Below are 22877 nucleotides of genomic sequence, written 5' to 3' on the forward strand. Positions count from 1 at the left end.
ATGACTTACCCTTTTTGAATACTGTTCCGATGAAAAGTCAAGTATAATAGGATACCAGGAAGCCAATGACAAGGGGGGTAAAGAAGTATCGCAACTCAAGACTGCCGGGATCAGACATGTGGAGGAATGAAATGGACCAGGTGGAACTATGAGAAACTGTTAAATTCATGACTAATCTCAAAGGGCTTACCTTTTCAGTGCCAGCTGATTTTAGGCCCAAAATCCATTCAACAGATATTAATGGAGTGCCTACTTATATGCTGTGCTCTTCCGGGCACTGGGAATTAATTAGTAAATCAAAGGGACAAAGTCCCTGCCATTGTGGTACTTACCTTTTAATAAGAAGAAACAGATAGTAGGTAGCAAATGTAATAAGTAAATACATTGATTTGACTTCTGTTTTAATAAAACCACTTTGGCCACTATCTTGAGATAGGATATAGAGGGCAAGGGTAAAAGCAGTGAAAGCAGTTAAACTGTGGTTATTGAAATAACCCAGACCTTTCAAAATTTTAAGGGAACTGAAATCTTAACTTTAATGACTTTTCTTGATTTTTTTCAAAGTTAGCAATTTAAGAAAACAGTTTGAGTCCACCTAAATAAGTCAGTGGGATTCTGCCATGTGGTGACAGTTTGCTACCTTGGGTATAGAAGTGATAAAGGAAGTCAGAAAAAGGTGAGGACTTTGGGCCAGGCTAAGTTGGGGAAGGTCAGAGTTGACTTGAAACTCACATGAAAGCTTGATTTTGATTAGCACATGAAACTGAAGGAAGGGAAAAGATAATGGCATGTAACTAGTCACAGTAGCAAAAAGGTGGAAAGAACCCAAACGTCCATCACCTGATGAATGGATAAACAAACTGGTATATCCACACAGTGAAATTTTATTCAGCCATAACGTAGAAAAAATTACAGATATATGCTCCAACATGGGTGAACCTCGAAAACCTGGCTAACTGAAAGAAGCCAGACACAAGAGGTCGCATACTGTATGGTTTCAACATTGTGAAATATCCAAAATAGGCAAATCTATTGAGAAAGAAAACAGATGTGGTTTCTAGGGGCTGTGGGAGGGATGGGAGACGGGGAGTGACTGCTTAACGGGTACAGGGTTTCCTTTCAGGGTGATGAAATGTTCTGGAACAAAATAGTGATGATGATTGCACCACATTGTGAGTGTACTAAATGTCACTAAGTTGTATACTTTAAAATGGTGAGTTCTATGTTATGTGAATTTTACCTCAATTTAAAAAAAAAAAAAGGATGGCATGTGGAAAAGTATTTGAAGGATGTGTATTTTACGTCTTGTTTAGCTGGAGTGGAGTCTTTGTAAGTGGGCGCGATGGATGATAAAACTAGGAAAAAAGGATGTTGAGTCAGATAGTGAAAGTGGTTGGCTGCCAGGCAAGCAGTTTAGACTCTCTTCTGTTAGCAGCTGTAAAACATAGCAGTGTGTACTCCCTAAGTAAGAAGGAAACTGAAGAGAGGTTGGTGCTTTGGGAATCGCAGCCTCTGGGTTTCAAAGCAAAGCAAGCGGCCTCTGGCTTTATCAATCTGTGCTATTGCTGCTCCCCTCGTGGAATTTTATGATAATCTCATGGAAGTCGCAAACAAAATTAATTTAGAGTTTCTTCATCTTTTAAAGAATATGCTTATTATAGTTCCTGATTATAAATGTTTGTTATTAAAAAAATTAGGTAACTATGTGAGGTGATTGATATGTCAACTAACCTTATCGTGGTAACTGTTTTGAGATATATATATATATCTCCATATCTATATATCTATCTCAAGTATCTCAAATCATCACATTGTATACCGTAAACATACACAATCTTATGTGTCAATTATATTTCAGTAAAACTGGAAAAAATTTAAACATTATATAAACCCTAATAAAAAGCATAATAATTACATTCCTTCCCTCCCTCGTACCCAAAAGTCCAGAGCTATCTAGACTGTGTTCTGTGAATAGACATATCGTCATCATCATTATTACATTTTCACAAAAACAGGCACATATTATGCATAGTATTTTGCATGTCACTTTTAAAAAACTTACATCTTGGCTGTCTTTCTACTTCTTTCCTTTGGATTGCTACATTATATGCTAGACTTTCATTTGTAAAAACAAACAAAAAAAATTGAAAAGCAAATGCCGTTTACCTCTATTACGAAGAAAATGAGGTATCATAAAATGTAAAAGTAGCTAACACTTAATGAGCCCTAACTATTTGCCAGGCGCTCTTCTAAGCATATTAATTCACTCACTCCTTGTAACAACCTGATGAGGTAGATACTGTTTTGATCCTTTTACGGAGAAGCTAACTGAGGCAGAGACAAAATGTGTCCTGTTGTGGTCCATGGTTAGGCAGTAGCAGAAATGGGCTCCAGGACCAGCTTCAGCTCCAACTGATGGTTGTTATGAGGGACCTTGTGGCCAATGGTGTGAGATCATAGAGATTTTTCAAGAGAAGTCAATCTGGAATTTTGTGTGAATTTTTCCAGATTTTAATGTTGGCTTTTAAAAAAAATAGCTTTATTGAGATATAATTTAAATGCCACAAATTTAAATCATTTTTTGTATATTGACACTTTAATTGCCACTTTAATCATTTTTAGTATATTGACAATGTTGTGCAGACAACACCTCTATCTAGGTCTAAAACATTTTTATCACGCCCAAAGGAAACATCGTTTCCATTAAACAGTCACTTCCCATCCTCCCCTCTCACCAAACCCTGGAAGCCACTACTCTGCTTTGTTTCTGTGAATTTGCCTATTTTGGATATTTCACATAAATGAAATCATATAATATGTGGCCTCTTGTGTCTGGCTTCTTTTACTTAGCTTGTTTTTGAGGTTCATCCATATTGTAGCATGTATCAGTACTTCATTCCTTTGAATGGGTGAATAATACTCTATTGTGTGGCTATACCACGTTTTACTTAGCCATTCTTCAGTTGATGGACACTTGGGTTGCTTCCACCTTTTGGCTTTGTGAACAATGGCATTATGAACATTGGTACACAAGTATCTCTTTGAGTTCCTGCTTTCAGTTCTTTGAGTGTACACCTCGAAGTGGAATTGCTGGATCATATTGTAATTGTTTGTTTAACCTTTCGAAAGACTGTCAAACTATTTTCCACAGGGGCTGCACCATTTTACATTCCCATCAACAATGTAGAAGGATTCCAATTCCTCCACATCCTTACCAACACTTGTCATTTTCTGGTTTTGTTTGTTTTTATTTCCTTACTAGCCATCCTAGTGGGTGTGGAGTGGTATCTCATTGTTGTTTTGATTTGTATTTCTCTAATGACAAATGATGTTGAGCATCTTTTCACGTACTTGTTGGTCATTTGTATTATCTCCTTTGGAGAAATGTCTGTTGAGATCCTTTGCCCATTGCAAAAATTGGATTCTTTGTCTTTTGTTGTTGTTTTTGTTGTCAGAGCTCTTTACACATTCTAGATACAAGTCCCTTATCAGATATTGGATTTGCAAAAATTTTCTCCATTCTGTGGGTTCTTTTCACTTCCTTCAGGGTGTCCTTTGAAGCACAAAAGTTTAATGATTTTGATGAAGTCCAATTTATCTATTTGGCCCTGTTTTGTAAGAAATACTTGGTAAGTTGGATTCCAGCCTTCTAATCATCCACTTGTGATTGCTGCTGTGCTGCCACTTCCCCCAGAAACCATTTGGAAAAATCCTAATGTTTTGTGAAGATCCCTGTTTTCTGAAGTGGAGGCAAGAAGCTCTAGAAAGCAGCAAAGATAGATTCCTTACCAGTAGTGGTTTTGTTTTGATTCACCTTTTCAGCTCCTGAAGTTCCTTCACTTCGAGCAGTTTGGTGGAGAGGAGGATGCAGTAGAAAGTGGACAAGAAGATCATGGTCTCTGGGCCCTGCAGATTTTGTGTCAAAAGAGAGGTTTAAATAGGTTAAAATAAAAGGTCAAAACTTTGCCTTGAGTCATAGGTGGTGCCATTTAAAATCAGAGAGGCCATGGGAGTGAAGTAATTGTGTGTTTCTGGGAAGAAAGGTTTAGGGACCCTGAAATCTGGAGAGTCATTTGGGTTCAGGTCTCGCCTTTTGTATGAGAAAATATGTGTTTAGGTTGGGGGTTGAAGATAGGGAACTGTATTCATTCATAGTCATTCATTCACACGTTAGTGAAATGTAGTAAAGTCTGCATGCCATCTATCTTTACCAAGACATGGAAGGTTTTATTTTAGAGGTGGAAAGGGGATGCAAGCCTTTGTGGAACAGTCTGCCTTTGGGGAAGCAGTACAAACCCAGATGGGTTTCTGGATCACGGTGTACACAAAGAATGTGGAAAAGTTAGGTGGATTGTGTTTGCTAGATCTGTGTCTTTACTTAGGACTGGAACTTTGCTGCAGAAAGGGGGAAGAAAAAGCTGTGTTGTTCCTTCCTTCTTGTACTAACACACCTATACTGTTAGTCCTAGAGTTCAGTCCTAACGCATTTTGCTGGCCAGCTTGGGGACCTGGCCACTGCACATCTTACGGTATGAGAGGAGGTGGGTTCCATGTTCCAAATGACACCCTTATGTTGGAATGCAAACTGTTAATCCTTGGGAGACTAAGCATATATCTCATTGCCACCTTGATTTCAGGGCATATACTCTTAACCCTAGTCCAGGAAGTCCAATTTAGATTTAGATGTAGAAGTGGGGATGAGTTCCTATGAGCTTAGTGTGAGAGATCAGGAAAGATTTTGTTAAGGAAATGGAACTTGAGGGGGAACGTGACTGAACAGTAGGATTTCAGCCAAGGGAGGGAAGTATTACAGATTGCGTGGCCTGTATGAACAAAGGCTTGAGAGCTGGGATCTGAAGGGGGAGCATATTCAAAGCTATGAATTGGTCATTTGGGCTGGACTGTAGGGTACCTGCAAGAGGGAACACTGTAGATGTGGTGGAGCTGAGCCTGGGGCCAACTGGAGAGGGCCTGGAGTGCTAGGAGAAAAGTTTTTATTGAGTTCAGTGGTCAGTGCTGAGCCCCTGAAAGTGTTAGAGCAAGGACTGACAAACTAACGCCATGCTTTACCCTGCAAGAATGATCTGCTAGCATATCATGGCTAGATTAGAATTGGGGCTTCTTATGTGACAGGCATGGTTCTGGTAATGATAGCTCTAGGGTAGGGTACTTTTTGCACTATTAACTTTCTTAATATTCCTCATAAAGTAGATACTCCTATTTTATATCATATTTATTTATTTATTTATTTGGACTTTGTTGGGTCTTTGTTGCTGCACGCGGGCTTTCTCTAGTTGCGGCGAGCAGGGGCTACTCTTCATTGCGGTGCACGGGCTTCTCACTGCGGTCGCTTCTTTTGTTGTGGAGCACGGGCCCTAGAGCTCGCGGGATTCAGTTCTAGCAGTGCGTGGGCTCAGTAGTTGTGGCTCGTGGGCTCTAGAGTGCAGGCTCAGTAGTTGTGGCGCACAGGCTTAGTTGCTCCGTGGCATGTGGGATCTTCCTGGACAAGGGATCGAACCCGTGTCTCCTGCATTGGCAGGCGGATTCTTAACCACTGCGCCACCAGGGAAGTCCCACATCATTTTATAAATGAGGAAACAGGCACAGAGAAGTTAAAATTTCCCCAGAGTTATACAGTAAATAAGTGGTAGAACTGGGATTTGCCTGGGCATATTGGCTCTAGAACACCTGTTCTTAACTGCTGGGCCCATAAGATGGTAGTACTTACCATCACTTCAGTGAAAGCTGATTGGTACAAAGGTGACATAGGGAATTATTTTTAACAGTGTGTTTAATCTTTGCATTTTAGTGCATCTGAGGCAGTGCACTAGAACTATGACTATACAGTCAGCCGCTTTTTATAGCTAAATGTTAGTCCATTTAGCTATTTTTTCCATTCCTTTCCTATAACTTAATCCTTTCTCTCTCTTTTTAAAAAAACTCTTTAACCTGAAGGCTTTAAATGAAGATTTTAAATGAAATTTGTCAGTCCTTCAAAATTACAGGCCGGTATTAAATTCCTAGAAACATTTGGGCCTTATTCAGTTTAAAGTTACATGTTAATACCTTTTATATGTGTATTGTTAAATTTTCTCTCTTTTCAAGCGGTTTGCCATTACTGGTGAATGATTCTTTGGAAGAATTTGTACGTAGCTCCACACATATGATTAAGAAAACAAACCAAAAATTCAAAACTTTGAACTTTTGGGCAAATGACACAGTTTATAGAATGACTATGCATACAGGTCAAGTCTTTAAAAAGATAATTACCTTCATCTTTTAGTCTCCACTTTTGCAACTCTCCTTATTATTCCTAATTTCGCACTTGATTGTCAGCAATTCTAGCCACTGAGCTGATGAGTTAAATTTCTTCCACTGTTCTCCCCCTTCTGGAATAGTGATGTATTCATAACAGGCTGTAAGGTATTTCACTAGAGGGAGCACAGTTAAAGAGGGGCCTTGCCTGCCATACCCCTTATGCAGAAGAGAGCCCTGGCTCTGTCTCCAGAAGAAAGAAGGAAAGAGAGAGGTGTGGTCAGAGGAGGGAGAGAGGATATGAACAAAGGCACAGCCAATTTTAGGAGGAGATAAAGCAACCCAAGGCAACACATTCCTAATTTAGTGGTTCCAAGTTTCTTTTTACTCAAATGACTGCAATCCTTTGGGGTTGATAATGGAGAATCTCTGTTATCAACCCTGTAATTTGCACACATAAATATACTGTAGTTGCTGGTTTTCAAGTTTATTAAAATGTTGTATTGGGACTGGTTGTTCTTTCCAAATAAAAAGGCTGGTTGTGTGGGGTCTTGCATCTTAGGCAAGTTTTGGACAGTTTCAGCCATTTTACATGAAACCGAATTTAAAGATTTTGTTATGGTTGTTGCTGTTGTTTTGTTTTGTTTTGCATTTAGTGATGCCTTTGGCCTTTGAACAAAGCATTTTACAAGTGCATCTGCTGTGCAAAGAATCCTTTTTGTAAAGAGAGACCTTGTTACCCTGGCACCTACTGGGAACATCCCTAAATTTGGATGGTGAAGTAAGGCCACCTTTTAAATACATCCCTGGAAGGGATGAAATACTCAGAACTTGGCAGTGTTTCACTTCTGACGGCCTAGTTCTTAAGCCACATACAGTCTAATTGGTGGTGACAGCTTTTTCCATAAGAGCATTTTGATTAAAATTAAATCAAAAAATTTCCCCTACTTCTCATTCTTCTCACGTCCTCAGTGAAATTGTTGTGTTTACTCTGGTGCCTAGCAGAGTGCCTGGTATGTGGTAGGCAAGCAGGAACGGTTTGATAAATTGAATCCTCATTACTCAAACCTTACAAAACATATCATTTATCTGTACAGACAGATGTTGAAGATCTTTAGAACTATAGGACATCATCAGAAGTACACCAGTAGGAGAACTGATTGATAGCATACAAGGAATGCTATTACATGAAAATAATTATAGTAAATGAATGTAAATTGTATTGTTCATGTTTTAAAATATTTTTTGGGTGTTTAGGTTAAGAAGTCATCAGGTTCTTTGTTATAAAACCAAGTGTTTGAGTTTCTGTTGTACTCTTGTTTATAGAGAGTGCCCTTTGTATAAGAACACTTTTTAAATGTTGCCCAGATTTGAGTATCAGACAACTGTACTTTCTCAGCTAGCAGTTTTGGCTTCTGTTGGTGACTCATTCAAACGGTTGAGAAACCCAAACCAACTATGGATATCAGAAACTGCATGTTCTGGAAGAGGTTAGGACTTTCTCATGGGTGAAGAGAATGTAGTAAAACGCATTGTCTGCAGCAGAAGAGAATTGGTAGGGAGATGGCCAGGAATTGCCTGTCATTCTCTTGGTGCTCACATCTTCTTCAACTTGGTAATACATTTCTTAGATGAGAATAGATCTGAATTGCTCTGTGTGATACAACATACTTGTTTATAGTGTTTGTTTTGTGTTATTTTGTACTTTCCATGGATCTTTTTATGCAATCCTCAGAAACCTGGCTTTATCTCTGTTTTACAGATTAGGAAACTGAGGTCCAAGTAAATTAGGTAACTTGCTTACATTACACAGTTTGTAAGTGAAAGACCCAGTGTATGAACCCAGAAAAAATTCATAGGGACTGGCTCCAGAGCCCTCCCTCATTTTCCTTATCTGTAAATAGTAATACAACTCCTACCCTACACAATTGAGAATATTAATAGAGATAATGCAAAAAGGTACCTATAGCAATGCTTGGCACCTAGTAGGTGCCCAATAATTGATAGCTGCTATTAGTAACAATTTCTCTTAATAACTATCATAATACTAAGAGGATATTTAGTATTTTTTATTCTAAGCCCTGTTGTGTTTTCTTTATTAAACCAATCAAAAAGGGGGGGGGGAAGGTATGAAACAAGAATAAGGACAGAAGTTGGAAGTATTATAAATTGCCATATTGACCCCCATTGGCTTGAAGTCATATTAGTGAATCTTGAAGTATTTTCACATGTAAAAAGGGGGAAATCAAGCAGTGTCTTGAGGAAGTAGGACTGTACTTCATGTTTGCCATTCTTCCCCTTATTTTCATTCTCACCCTCTACTCTCAGGGATCAGAAGGGCTGTACTCAATAGGCAAGCTGTCTTTTGTACCTATATAGCTGGGTGGCCCTAAGCTTTTCTTTTTAATGGTGGCTCCAAATGCCGTAAAATTCAAATTTTTGTTTCCTTTAAATGTAGAATTAGAAAATTCAAAACAATTCATAAATTGTGTACTTTAATCTCGGAAAACCAAAAAGTTAGGTGTTTTTATGTATTTCTGTAATTCTACAGATTTTTCAGTGATTTGGATGAATGAAAAATTGAAGGTCTGCATTGGTGACATCCAAGATTGAGGACCTTGGTTAAGAGTTAGGAACCTTACTACTAAGGGAATTATGTTTTACCTATGCATTTTTTTTCCTCATTGATGCTCTTATGTAGGAAGTTAAAGCTTTAGAAATATGGTTTTTAATCCTACCAATCATTTCTACCATTTTTGTTTATTCTGTTTTTTCTGCTTCTTAGATAAGGACAGGAAGCATCCATAGTTTTGGGGAACTTTTGTTTGCATGCAATCCAGGAAAAAATGTACACACTTATTTCTAAACATTTAAAAAATAAATTCATATATATGTGTGTATATATATTTTATTTTAAAATTTTTTTCACTAAAGCCTTTAAATTTTGAACCCAAAACAAGCACTTTCTACAGGAGCCCTGCATTGAGTTTAGGTTGCAATAACATTTCCTTATTTTTACTTTTCTTTTTAAACATTTTTATGTTTCTGAGAGTTGGATTTTGTTTCTTTAGCAGAGAAGTTGGCCACCTCTATGACGCCAGATGTTCTAGATAAAAAACCTGAATAAGGCCGCTTTTTCCCCACCTAAAGAAAGCACCTCTAGGCAAGCAGCTATGACACACGTGCCTCAGGAGTGCTGATATTACTGCTATGTGAAACATGATGATTAAAATCATTGTTTCATGTCTCAGGCTGCAGATTTTCACATCAGTTTGAAGGAAGAGTAATGATAAGAACACTTAATCGAAAGTGCTTGATGTGGTCTGCTACTGTTTCAAATATTTCAGGTGCTTTAGTTCATTAAGTAGCCCTGTATTTTATCTTTACCCATCACTTGAGCAAAAGCTTTGCGCGCAGTCTGTGTATTGGGGAGGGGTGCTAAGTTTTGTGGGCCAATGCTTAATTTAGTGAACAATATCTAACAGAAAACAGTATTTTCTAGGAATGCTGTACCTACACCTAAACCTTAGGTTCCCTCCCTGCCCAGGCAAAGACAATCATAAAGAGGGAGACCAACGGCTTGAATTAAAACTAAACTAGATTTGGGGGGGGTGGGTGCGGGGCGAATGAATCACTTCCAGGAGCATTGGAAAGGGAAATAAAGAAATTTGGGGTAGTGTCTCCAAAACAGGTAAATGGATTCGCCTCGGTCTCTCTCTCCTCCACTCCATTTTACACTGATTTCATGGTCTCCTCTTTGCTGGACGAGCTCAAATACCCCGGGAGCACGCTGTGACCTCCCGCGGTGGGCTTAGGGCCGACACCTGGGACTGCACCTGGGCCGCATTTCCTCGCCTGCCAGTGGTTTCCTCCACGCCAGGCTTCCGCTCGGCGGCGGTTTCCCATTCATGCTTTTGACAGACGCGCGGCCGCCCGCGAGCGGAGATCCAAGTGCTCCCTGAACCGGCCCCTGCGTCCCAGGTCGGACCCCGGGCGGGAAGGCCCTACGGCGACGCCGCCCGCTGGTGCTCCGGGGCCAGCCGGCCGGCTTCTCCATAGGTGGCTGCGTTTCCGACTTCGCCCTGGCTCCACTCCGGGGGCTTGACGCGCAAACTTCGCCGGAGCGAGCTGAGAGGGTGGGACCGGCGAGGGGGAGGAGGCGGCGGGAGGCGCCTCCGCTTAAGGGAGCCGGCCGGGCGCCGCCGCTCGGACGGACGCGCGGACGGAAGGGAGGAGCGGGGCCGCCGGGCCCGGCCCGGAGATGCGAGCGGCCTCAGGGTGGGCAGCCCGAGGGCCGGGGGTGCGTCTTGGGCCTCCCCGCCGCGGCGGGGCGCGGGGCTGGGGCGGAGGCAGCTCGGGGCGCCGGCCTCCGCGCCGGCTCTCCGCGGCGGAGGCAGGCTGGGGACCCTGCGCCGCGGTGGCGGGTCGCCGGCGCTTGTCCCCTCCCCCGAGGGGCGCCGGAGTCGAAAGCGAAAGCGAGCCCGCGCAGCGGACTTTGCGCCTGGGGCGGGGGGTGGCCCGGGAGGAGACGAGCTGGGGGGCTGGGCGGCTGGGGGCGCTGTCAGCGCGCCCCACCCGGCCCGCGGGCCGCGCACGCCGCCGGAACTCCCCGGCGCCTCCTTAAAAGCGGCCCCCGCGCGACTCTTTTCCCCCTTTTTTTTGTTACATTGTAGGAGCGGAAAGAATGTCGGAGCGGGCCGCGGATGACGTCAGGGGGGAGCCGCGCCGAGCGGCGGCGGCGGCGGCGGCGGCGGGCGGAGCAGCGGCCGCGGCTGCCCGGCAGCAGCAGCAGCAGCAACAGCAGGCTCCGCAGCCCCAGCGGCAGCCGCCGCCGCCGCCGCGGCGCCTACGGCCGGAGGACGGCGGCCCCGGGGCCGCCTCCACCTCGGCCGCCACCGCAATGGCGACCGTCGGGGAGCGCCGGCCCCTGCCCAGTCCCGAAGCGATGCTGGGACAGTCGTGGAATCTGTGGGTCGAGGCTTCCAAACTTCCTGGGAAAGACGGTGAGTGTCCACGCCTTCCTCTTCCCCCCCGCTCCGCCCCCCCCACCCCCGCTCCCCCGTCGTCTGACCTTTCTCCCTTCCCCCGTCCCGTGACCCGCCCCCTCGGGGGTCAGAGATGCTATCGCTCGGTTGGGGAACGCGGAGGTGCCCGCACCTACTCCGTGCGTGCGTGAGCGTGCGTCACACTCCCGGCCACTGACCTGCCTCTCCCCTCCTCCTGTGTGTGTGTATCTCCTAGGGACGGAATTGGACGAAAGTTTCAAGCAGTTTGGGAAAAACCGCGAAGTCATGGGGCTCTGTCGCGAAGGTGAGTCCAGCCCCCTGAAGGAGTTTGTGCAAGGCTAGGGGAAGTATCCCGGTCGGCTAACCAGGGCGGGAGCTCGAGCCCACCTGACCCGCTCCGCCCCCGCACGCGAGGATGCTGTCTGAGGAAGAAGGGGGAGGACTGCGCGTTTGGAAAAACCCGTTTCCGGGGGCTTCCTGTAACGGGGAGCGTCAGGAACCCTTCAGTGGAGGCCTGGCTGGGTGCAGTTTGAGCGGCGCTCGGTGATGAGCGCTGGGGAGCAGCAGTGATTTTAACCCAGATCCGTTCAGGTCTGACCCCCTTATGGAAAAACAAGAGGAGTGGAGGAATTCTCAGTTTCCGAAAGCTTTTCCACGAATGTTTTAGGGGGCTCTGAAAAGGAAACCTTGCCACCTGAAATTTATTGCCGGCAATCAAAATGAATTTTGAACTTTAAAAAAGGTGACACTTTACCTGTGCAGCCTATTTCTATGGGATTTAAGTTACAGAATTTCATCAAAAGGATCATCACAATTGAGGAGCTCTTGGTCGGGTTTTTTTTTCCTTTTTCTTTTTTTTTTTGAGCTGCCAAAATCAATGAGGCGGTGGGGGTGAAGAATTTTATATGGTGAAACAAGCCTTTAGTGCTCTTAGCTAGTGAAATCGGAGTCTAATTATTGGTCAGTTTTTAATAAAACTGGTAGAAGGGTACTCTAGGGAAATAACTGTAGTTAAAAGTGTGCCTCCAAATGAAAGGTCAGGTATCTAGGAACTGTCAGACCTTTACTTCAGTTTTCTTTTTCTGTGAATAGTCACCTTTGCTGTCTAATGCCCCTGCCAGGCCCGGGCACACTGTGGTCAGAAAGGACTTCTGAAGCCCAGTCAATTTTAGGTTCAGTTCAAGCGATTCCTTCAGTAGCAGTATGGACAAGGACTTGAGTGAGCTTTGGTATCCAAAATACTGAGTTTATTTTCCCAGTGCAATTTTATTTCTCAGTGTGACCATGTATTTTGGTATAGTTATTGTCAGGGGCCCAAGAATAGGTACAGCTTTGGCAAGTGGAATATTTTGAAGTCCAGAGTTGGCCCATTGTTATTCTGTCTCCACAGTTACTTCTTTTTTTTTTTTTTTTTTTCACAGTTACTTCTTGTTTTTAGTGCCTGTGTTGCCTCCATGTTCACTGTTTTGGTTTTTTTGAACTGGCCATTTGTTGGCCTCTTGGCACTAGGAGGAAGAGTAATACCAGTGGCAGCTCTCTGAGAGCTTCCAATTGGAACAGATTACAGAGCAAATTAGTTGATTTTGAGAATGAGAATTGCTGTTTGAGACTGAAGGAAAGAGAGAGAAAGCACAGGACTTGCTGGCGATGTTGCAATAGGAAAAATCAGTTGTTAGTCCGGTTTTAGTTTTGAATTGGCAGCCCGCCTGGGCTTAAAAAATTAAAATCACTAGGTGGTAACTCATAGGAAGCAGTTGGAGTAGAGCTTTAGAGGACCTGACCCGCTCCTGTTCTTAGTCTCTTTCTCTGGGTGTGGATGCATTTCCCATAAAGGGTTTCTAAATCTGTGTGAATACAGGGTGCTAATTATTGGTAATTCCCCTATAGAGGATGAGTAAGTGTATTAGTGTTTAACTGGGCAACTTGGTCTGGATTGAGACCCAACCAAATTTAGTTGCCTGGACCCACTTTTTGCTGTATTTATTATTTTCACTTGGGACATAGTCATGAGTGGATTTTACCAAGAAGATCTAGGACCTCTTAATTACTTTATTCAGGCACAAAGGGATCATAGATTATTTGGTTGTGTGTGCTTCTGACCTATCAAATTATTAGTGACTGTTAGAGGTGCCATTTTTTTGTAAGCTGCTCTAACCATTCAGAGGATGCTGAAGCAGCCAGGATGGCTGAAACACTGCCTGCCTGTTTTGACTAGAGAGTGAAGTTTTTAACTCAGTCAATTCTTGATTTATTTGTGACATTGTGCATTTTCTGGGACAGTTTAAAAATCCAAGCATAAGGATGTTCAGCACCTAACACAGTGGGCCTTTGTTTTTCTAACAAATAGTTCATGTCAGGCTGTTTAAGAAAGGAAGATACATTTTTAAATTATCAGAAATTATTAGACAGTTATCCTTTGTCTTTGGTTGAGATTATCTCCTACCAAGAAAACGTGTTTTGGAATTAACTTTATACTAATTCCTCTTGTCAACAAAGTTAAATTGGAAAGAGATATGTAGATAAATTGATAATATGAATGAAGCACTCAGTCAGAAACTCCTCATCTTGGAGGATATTTAGGAATATTGGCCAGACGTTTCAAATTCGCCAGTTCACGATTGTGCATCTAAGAGTTGGAAACCTGGGTATAAGATTCAGTTGCTTAATGTTGCATTTCACCTTTCAGAATCTAGCTTTCCCCTTTGTAAAAGGAGATGATAACACCTACTTCTCATGGTTGTTATAAGGGTTGACATTAAATTAGATTATGGAAAATGACTTTACACATACTAATTCTTTTCAACCCTTTTAAATGCTGGTAATCTTAGACCTGATCTCCTAATTTGGTATTTGTCTAGGTCAGAGGTTTTTAACCTGGGGCTTGAATGGGCTTCAGGGGGTCATAGTTCCCCTGAAATTGTACGCAAAATAGTATGTATGTCCACTTTCAGGGCAAGTGTTCCCAGCTTCTCTTGGATTCTCAAGGATTCTTCACATATCTCTATCCCCCAAAATTCAAAACTGCTAAGCTAGGATCTCTGCCTTTTTTTCTTTTTCTCTTTTTTTCTTTTTGCTCCTGTAGCTTATTTTGGCCAGTTTCCTCATGTGAGACTGCCCGAGGGTTAATGCTGTGGGAGAAGGCGGAACTATAGATTTAGATGGAAGTGAGATTATCTGTGGTTTAGCTAATATGTCATCCCCCTGTTTTCCTATTAGCTCAAGTAGGTAAATGTTAGGATAAAATTTCAGTTATTTTTCAGAGGTCAGTCTATTTTTTATCTGCATCCTCACATTTTTATTGCCTTGATTGTTTTATTCTGTAATTTGTAATATTATTTGATGGCACATTTGGTTTTAGTGGAAAAAGGTTGATAATACATTTTTAACTTTTTCGAAGACTAAACTCAGAAGAAAATTACCTTTTTTTAAAGGTGATTTTTGAAATTGTAGATTTAACAAAGTAATGTTTAGATGAAATTAATTGGTATGAGTAACTGACTAAGGTTTCCATATTAGTGCCTGAAAATGTAGGGAGCCTTAAAAAATAAAAACATTAAATGCCTTAACTTCACAGCAAGTTGAAACAAAATGTGTAAAGTGTTATTGTGGGAGTCAACAGTGGAAATATGACGTTTTCTTTGGGAAGTCATTCCTAACTTCTCTTGCGCCCACTTCTTATACAACATCAAAGTACCCAGTACTTTTCCTTCCTCCGAACTCTCTATCACCATTTGAAAGTGTGTGTTATGTGACGGCTCTTTTATTAGAGTGCAGGCTCCCAGAGGACAGGCTTCTTATTGACCAAGATATATTGAGCTCCTGCACATTGTTTGTGTTCAGTGAATATTTGCCCCCAAAATGAATGAACTGGGCTACTAGGAAGACTGAAGAGTTCAAATGATCAATTTTCCATTGTGTTGTGACTCAAAAAAAAGGTACCTGTTCTGTGGGGAGATGGCCCCAGGGGAGGCCAGGGACTGTCTTTCAGCATTTCCTGTGTCTCTGTCCTGAGTTTAGCACTCCATTTACACTTTCCAGAAAGAGTGCAGACAGGACACCACCTCTCTTATCTCTGATACTTAGGCAAGGGAGTAGGATGGCAACCTAGAGGATATACACACTTGATGACAGGTGACCTCCCTGTCAAAATAACAGGGACATAGTTGAGCCTAGGGCAAGATGGAAGAGAGATTGGTTGGCATCTACAGGCAGCTAGGTTAAAAAAAAAAAAAAAAAAGAGACAGACTAGGAAGATGGGTAGCCTCAGTCAACACAGACTGAGTCAACATAACAATATCACCTTTTTCTTTCCTAGGGAAAAAAAATTGTTCATAGTGAGTTAACTGAAAACAAATTAGGTATTGGTGCTGAAGACTATTAAAGTAACTACGTTATAGACATAAAACTTTCTCTCTGAAGTAAAGAGCACTTCTGTTTTTCTCTAGGGTTTCTCTTATGTTTTCCCCCCCAACTTTTCCTTTGGACAATTTTAAATGTACAAAAGTAGAGACAGTATTTTAATGAGCCTCCTTATATCTTTCCTACAGCTCAAACAGCTAATGAATCCCTGCCCAATCTTGTTTCATCTCTACTGAACTCCCCACATGTCCCAGACATCATATTTCTTTTGGTTTTCTCTTTTATGCTTGCATGGACTTAAGCTTGTCTCCTGCAAAATGGAGCCTTCCTGTACTCTGCATCTTCTTTTGAGGCAAGCCCGGCTGCCATTTGTGATCCCCTCCATGAGTGTGTAAGGGTTCTGCAGGTGGCAGGGCTTGCAGTTGGTTGACATCTCAAGTAGAGACCAAAACTGAGCCTCAGACAGGAGTCAGTGCGATCCAAGTTCACTGCATCAGAATCGCATTAATATACATTTAAGGAGCATTTGGATGATGTGGTTGCAGATCACCCACACTTGACACTCCCTGGATGAGTGCTAGGGCTGCAGTAGGCAGTGTCCTTGCTGACAGTTCCTGTTTGTAACTTTCTACCTGTAAAGTCGGCGCTAACCCAGGAGTGAGAGCCCCGGTAGACCTAGAGAGACACTCCTAAGGAAGGATTCTTTCCCTTGAGTGTGGCTCCTTAGCTATTTTACCGCAGACTGCACTCTAGCTGAGAATGCTTTTTACATTGTTGAATGGTTGAAATAAAAACTTTCGAAAGAAGACGATTAGTTCATGACCTGTGGGAAAATATGTAAAATTCAGCTGTCAGAGTCCATGAGTAAAGTTTCATTGGAACATAGCCACAGCCCTTCATCTACTGACTGTCTGTGGCTGCTTTCTCCATGCAGTGAACCGTGGAGCTGAGTTAGGTGCGACTCAGACCATACATCCCACCAAGGCCTAAATTCACCATCTGACTCTACAGAAAAAGTTTGCTGTCCTTGTTTTAATGGGTTTCTTGGTTAATGAAGGGCCATTCTTTCTGCAGAATGTGATTCTACTACTCGAACTTTCTGTTTTGAGGGGGAGAATCTTCAAAATATTAAAAACCACTATTAAACCCAAAGTTAATTCAACATTGAAGAAATATGTTGAGCTAGAAGGAGATAGTTGTGAGAGTATAAGGTTTTGTGTAAGAAGGTTCCTATTTTTGTCACTTTTGTCATTCCCTGTCACTTTTCCAGGGCATGTACGTGTTCCTGGGCAATGCAAATACAGAACATCAACAGAGCTGTTACTGTCCCAGCTTCCCAGAGCCTTTGACTACTGTGAGGATGGGGCTTGGCTTCTGTAAAGCTCCTGTATAGTATGTAAATCCTCAGGAGAAGGAATCTAGAACTTCATGGGATTTTCTTCAAAAGGGTACCTGACACAGATTCTTGAGAATTTCTGCCCTTGAGTTGGATTAGAGAAGCTGAAGCCCTGTTGGAGGCCTTGGAACTTGACTTACAGGGCAGATTCACCAGGAAACACATCTACATTTTGATTTATAAAGAGGACATACTGAATCCTCTGATCTCTCATCTTTGATTTTGTGCTTGCTGGGAAGTGTCACACCTGGCACAGTCCATGCTGAATTCTTCAACCCACAAGGCTTCGCAGTAAAGGAAACCATGCACGTTTCCTGTAGTAGCAAGGGGCTTCAAAGCTGAATGTACTCCATTTACAGTTTTGATTGGTTCTTGTGAACTCTGATCTCAGGAGGGAAGCATTGGGGAATTTATGCCTCGTTATTGAGTATGACCTGCATGTTATGTGGTCTGATTTTTCCCTTATAACAACATCCTGCTTCCTCCTGTCCACATCTCATGATATTCCCACATGTATGTGGACAGCTCAAGTTCAGAGAACTTTTACTCTGTGTCAGCACAGGTTTTACCTTATGTATTCTTCACAGCTGTCGTATGATCTAGGTATTACCATTATCCCCATTTTACAGATGAGGAAACAGAGACCCAGAGAAGTGAGATTACCTCACCAAGAACACAAAGCATGTAAGAGACCCTGGAACCCATATCTGCCTAACTCTACAGCTCACATGCTTAACCCTCCGCTGTGCTGAGCTCATTCCAGAATGTGCACCTGCTTTTCATGAGCCGAAACAGGTTGCTGTGACCTTTGTTTTCCTTATGTTTGGCTAGAAATACTGACTTTAAAAAAAAAAAATTTTTTTTTTTTTTTTTAAGTAAAGAGATGAAGAGCCCTTTGGTGTGCTTTACAGCAGTCTATATGCTGTATTTAGCAGTTCTTTCATAAAATCTTTTTTTTGAGGGGGAGGGGAAGTATGCACAGTTGGCATTAGAAGTAATTGGCTTTTAAAAAAAAGATTTAAATGAAAGCTAAAGTTGCAGCGGATAGCAAACACAATCATCTGGGATTTGTACCATTAAAAAAAAATCCTTTAAAAAAAAGAAGTGAAATTCCACTGTTTAAATAGCATTTCAGTGCAAGATTGCTTTTAATCACATTGATATTCAAAGTTTATGGCAGTATTTTAATAAATGTGCTCCTCTGATTATTAAAGTAGTTTTTCATTGAAGTTCTAAGAAGAAAAAGAAGCCTGTTACTAGACTTAACAGTTGGAGTTACTGTACTTTTGAGAGGAAGGCAGAAGATTACATTTATATTCATCTTGTACAGCAGGGATTATTATAAATGAGCAGAAGAAGGAGAAGAATGATTTTTGCATGTCAGGCATTTATAACATAAAACTAGATGAAGTATTCTTGTTCCTCTTTGTGGTAAAGACCCTGCTAACATCAAATACTTTTTCTCTTATGTGTAAGCTTATGGCAAGGAGAAATTAATAGTTCATTATCAATTAGACTCATAATCTTAAAAACAGAAATTATTCCCATCCCAGGTTATACAGATGTTTTCCACAATCCTGAACTCCAGTGAGGCAGTTTAAAAAAAAACAAAAACGAAGAATGCGTTTAACCAGTGGTCCCAGGCTTTTATATTTCAAACCAGAAAGTTTCTGAAATAAATTGGGGACCAAACAAAGGGTTGCTAGCGTTTTATAATGTATATAATTAGACATTATAACATATAATTCTTATCATAAAAGTGTGAGGGCCATTGTTTTAGAATAAAGGAGGACAATCCTTTAAATTTGAAGAAAGTTTAGGTTTGGGAAGGACTCATTGCATCGTCCTTATTTTTCACATTTCCTTGTGGACTTTTTGGAGATCATTGTGTATTTTGGTGTTTGATAATCACTGCTTTAAATCAGCTTCCCTAAGTGTCTGTCTTGTAACCCTAGTAGGTGTTATGCAGAAAACGCGGTTCCATTTTGTAAGTTTGCAAAAGATAACTTTAAATACAGGCAATACTGAGAACTCCAGTTCTGGAGTTAAACAAACCTGGGTTCAGATCTCAGCTCTAGTAGGTGAGTAACTTGAGAAAGATTTACATGGCTTTGCTAAGCCTCAGTTGACTTACCTGTGCAATGGGAATCGTAGTACAGGAGTACCTCATAGTGACTGGGAGGATGAAATGGTATAATATGGTTTCAGCCTTTTGTATAATGTCTGGCAGAGTAACTGTTCAATAAACGTTACTTGCTAATTTTATTATTTTTGTCAATCATGAAAATGCAGTGATGTGAGCATGCCTCTGATCAAGTGGTTTGCCAGGACTCTCGGGAGCAGCAGGAAGTGAAATGCCAGTTTTCCTTTTGCAGGCAATTTGTAGGCAGTGAGAGGACACCTCAGTGTGCTCAGGACAACAGAGCATAGCAAATGAACCCAAGCTCCCAGCTGTCATGGACTCTAGTGAAAATGAGAAGGGGGAGTTGACATTGCTTGTTTCCTCCTTTAGTCAGTGTCTTGACTTGCAGAGGGAAGCCCAGTGTGGGGATTGACTTTCCCCTGCTTGTACAGAGCTGCACTTGCTCCTCTCCTGGAAGCCTGTAGTTTGTGTTTCTTCTTAGAATGTTTTACAAAGCTCTTTTTCTGGGCAAGAACGGTAAATTACAGCCACCAGAATAAAGTCATCCTCACTAAGTTGGGAAATGGGTCAGAAATAACTGAGGCTACTATTTTATGATTTTATGTATGTGTGGTGGTAGTCACGGGGTTTTCTGCCTGATGAGGGAATTTTAAAAATTGCCTTTTCAATTCTAGGAAATTTCCATTTAAATTTGAAGCAGTTCTCCATTTAAATGACCTTGTTCTCTTTGGAAACTATATAGACAGATATGTTTCAATGGAAAAAAATTGTTATTGAAGTTAATACATATTCATTGTAAAGATTCTGCTAATAATTTCACTAATTTTTTCCATACTAATGGTAGTATGTAGCCATCATTTTCTGTAATCCCACTGTAGGCCAGTTTTGAGTCTTCAGTTACAGGATTTGGACTTAGGGCAATTCATACCTGATCAGGGACACCCATGTAACTACTTTGGGCACTTACTGACAGGCAGGACTCATATTTGCCAGCCTGGTCATTTCACTTTCTGTCAAGGTCCAGACTCTGTCCTTCAGCAGGCTTCAGGATATTTTGTCCAGCCATGATTCCTGCCTTGAGAATCCTCTGGCTGTTTTGCCTTTGTTCATTTGCTTTTATCCCGCAGGCGTTTGACAGGCACATTCTCTGTGCCTCTTGCGGGGTTAGAGTCCAAGGGTATAACTGCGAACAAGAAGGCACAGTCCTGTCCGGCAGTTGGTTAGCAAGTGTTGATGGAGTTACCCACTAAGTGCCAGGTTCTCTTGTGGGTGTTGGGATAGAGTGACACAAGTTAGAAAGAGCCCCTGCCCTCTAGTGAAGCGAGACACAATAAATACACAAACATTTTTGAAGGACATTGCGTGCTGTAAAGTCAATAAAGTAGGCTAATGAGTTGGCGGTGGAGGAGGGGGGGTTCAAGCTAACATGATCAAGGACGGCTTATCTGAGCTTTAACATTTGAACTGAGATGGGAATGGTGAGAAGGAAGTGGCCACTGGATCATGTGGAAGAAGGCGAAAGAGTGTTCCAAGCAGAAGGAAAAAGCAAGTATGCGGCCTCTGAGATGGGCATGGAGCAGAGTAGAGGGAGATGAGGCTAACAAAGGTCAGATAACAGAGGCCAAGGTCAGGAATTTGGGTTTATCCGAAGTGTAATGAGAGCCTACTGGGGGGTAGTAACTTCAGCAGGGGGGTGGCCTGATCTAATTTGTGATGTGTAAAGACCACTGGCTGTTGGATGGTGGATGGATTGGGGAGAGGGTCTAGGGACCAGTCAACTAGGTGAGAGGTGATAGTGGCTAGATCCTGGTGATGGCACTGGCAAGGCAGAAAGGCTGTCCTCTTAAGGATGTACTGTGGAGGTGGAGTTGGTTTTTTTTTTTATTGGAGTGTAGTTGCTTTACACTGCTGTGTCTGTTTCTGCCGTACAGCAAAGTGAATCAGCCATACGTATATATGTCCCCTCTTTTTTGGATTTCCTTCCTATTTAGGTCACCACAGAGCACTAAGTGGAGTTCTCTGTGCTCTACAGTAGGTTCTCATTAGTTACCTATTTTATACATAGTAGTGTATATATGTCAATCCCAGTCTCCCAATTCATCCCACCCCCCTCCCTTTTCCCCTTGGTATCCATACGTTTGTTCTCTATGTCTGTGTGTCTGTTTCTGCTTTGCAAGTAAGATCATCTGTACCATTTTTCTAGATTCCACACATATGCGTTAATATATGATATTTGTTTTTCTCTTTCTGACTTACTTCACTCCGTATGACAGACTCTAGGTCCATCCACCTCTCTGCAAATGACCCAGTTTCGTTCCTTTTTATGGCTAATATTCCATAGTATATATGTACCACATCTTCTTTATCCATTCATCTGTTGATGGACATTTAGGTTGCTTCCATGTCTTGGCTATTGTAAATAGTGCTGCAGTGAACATTGGGGTGCATGTATCTCTTGGAATTATGGTTTTCTCCGGGTATATGCGTAGGAGTGGCATTGCTGGGTCATATGGTAGTTCTATTTTTAGTTTTTTAAGGAACCTCCATTCTGTTCTCCATAGTGGCTGTATCAATTTACATTCCCGCCAACAGTGTAAGAGGGTTCCCTTTTCTCTACACCCTGGAGTTGATGATTTAGTGAAGAATTGAATGTGGATGAGGGAGAGAAGTAAGGATTGGAATCTGAGGCTTGAGCAGCTGAGTGGTACCATCTAATGAGCTGAGGAATGGTGGAAAATCAGGAGACTCAGGGTCAGGAGCTCTGTTTTTGGCCACACTGTGCATCCTCATGCAGCAGTTGAATATAGAGCCCGGAGCTGGTGGAGCAGCCTGGGTTGGAGCCACTGGGTGAGTCTGTGTCATCACTGTACAGAGGGCATGGAAAGCTGGGGACAGGTGAGTTCCTCTCAGGTGTGAGCGTCAGTAAAGAAAAGAAGGGAGCCAGTGGCTGAGCCCTCATTAAGGGCGTGCGTGGGTGAGGGGGAATCAGCAGGAGGGGTGAGGAATCACCAGTGAGGGGGTGAGGGAAACCAGGTGAGTGTGGTGGTGTAGGATTCCAGAGAAGAAACACGGTAAGTGAGGAGTGATGGCCAGCGTCCCGTGCTGCTGTGAAGTAGAGTAGAGCCAAGCCAGGGAATTGATCTCTGGCTGTGGCAGTGTGGAGGTCATTAGTGACCTTAATCAGGAGAGTCAGGGAGGCAGATGCCTGGTTGGAGGGGAGCTATATGACCAGAGCTGGAGAAGTGGAGAGGGCAAGTGGGGCCAGGTCTTCAGAGGGTTTTGCTTTAAAGAGAATGGAGAAATGAGTTAAAAGCAGGATGGGGGCATAGATAAAGGCAATAAAGGGAAGGTGTGTTTTGTTTCGTTTCATTTCATGTTATTTATTTTGGATAGTATTTGGGCACATTTGTCTGCCACTGGAAATGATCCAGGAGTGAAAAGTAATTGATCACATGTGAGAAAATGGATAATCACGAGGATAATACCTTGTGACGGGAAAAGGCCGTGGGATCACAGCCCAGGTGGATGGGTCAGTTCTGGGTTGAATCAGAGACTTTTTTGTGTTGTAGTGAGAGGAGGAGCATGTGGATCAGTTGCAGGCAGGGGTGTGGAATTGTGGGAAGATAAGGTAGGGAGTTCTTTCCTGTCATTTCTGTGACGTAAAAGAGAACATAGGTTATCAGTTGAGTGTGGGTAGGAAGAAGAATTTTGTATGTCT

At 42.3% G+C, this 22877-nt stretch overlaps 1 protein-coding gene across 1 annotated transcript in view; it reads left to right on the top strand.

The window, feature by feature from the left end:
- Positions 1-22877, top strand: part of ATXN7 (ataxin 7) — a 127086-nt gene that overhangs the window by 29510 nt on the left and 74699 nt on the right. The window contains 2 exon segments of the mRNA XM_082412147.1: positions 10929-11258; positions 11497-11565. Of these exon segments, the coding sequence (XP_082268273.1) occupies positions 10940-11258; positions 11497-11565 (388 nt within the window). The 5' untranslated portion in view covers positions 10929-10939.

Source organism: Balaenoptera physalus, assembly GCF_965194825.1.
Source record: "Balaenoptera physalus genome assembly, chromosome: 11".
NCBI classification, from domain to species: domain Eukaryota; kingdom Metazoa; phylum Chordata; class Mammalia; order Artiodactyla; family Balaenopteridae; genus Balaenoptera; species Balaenoptera physalus.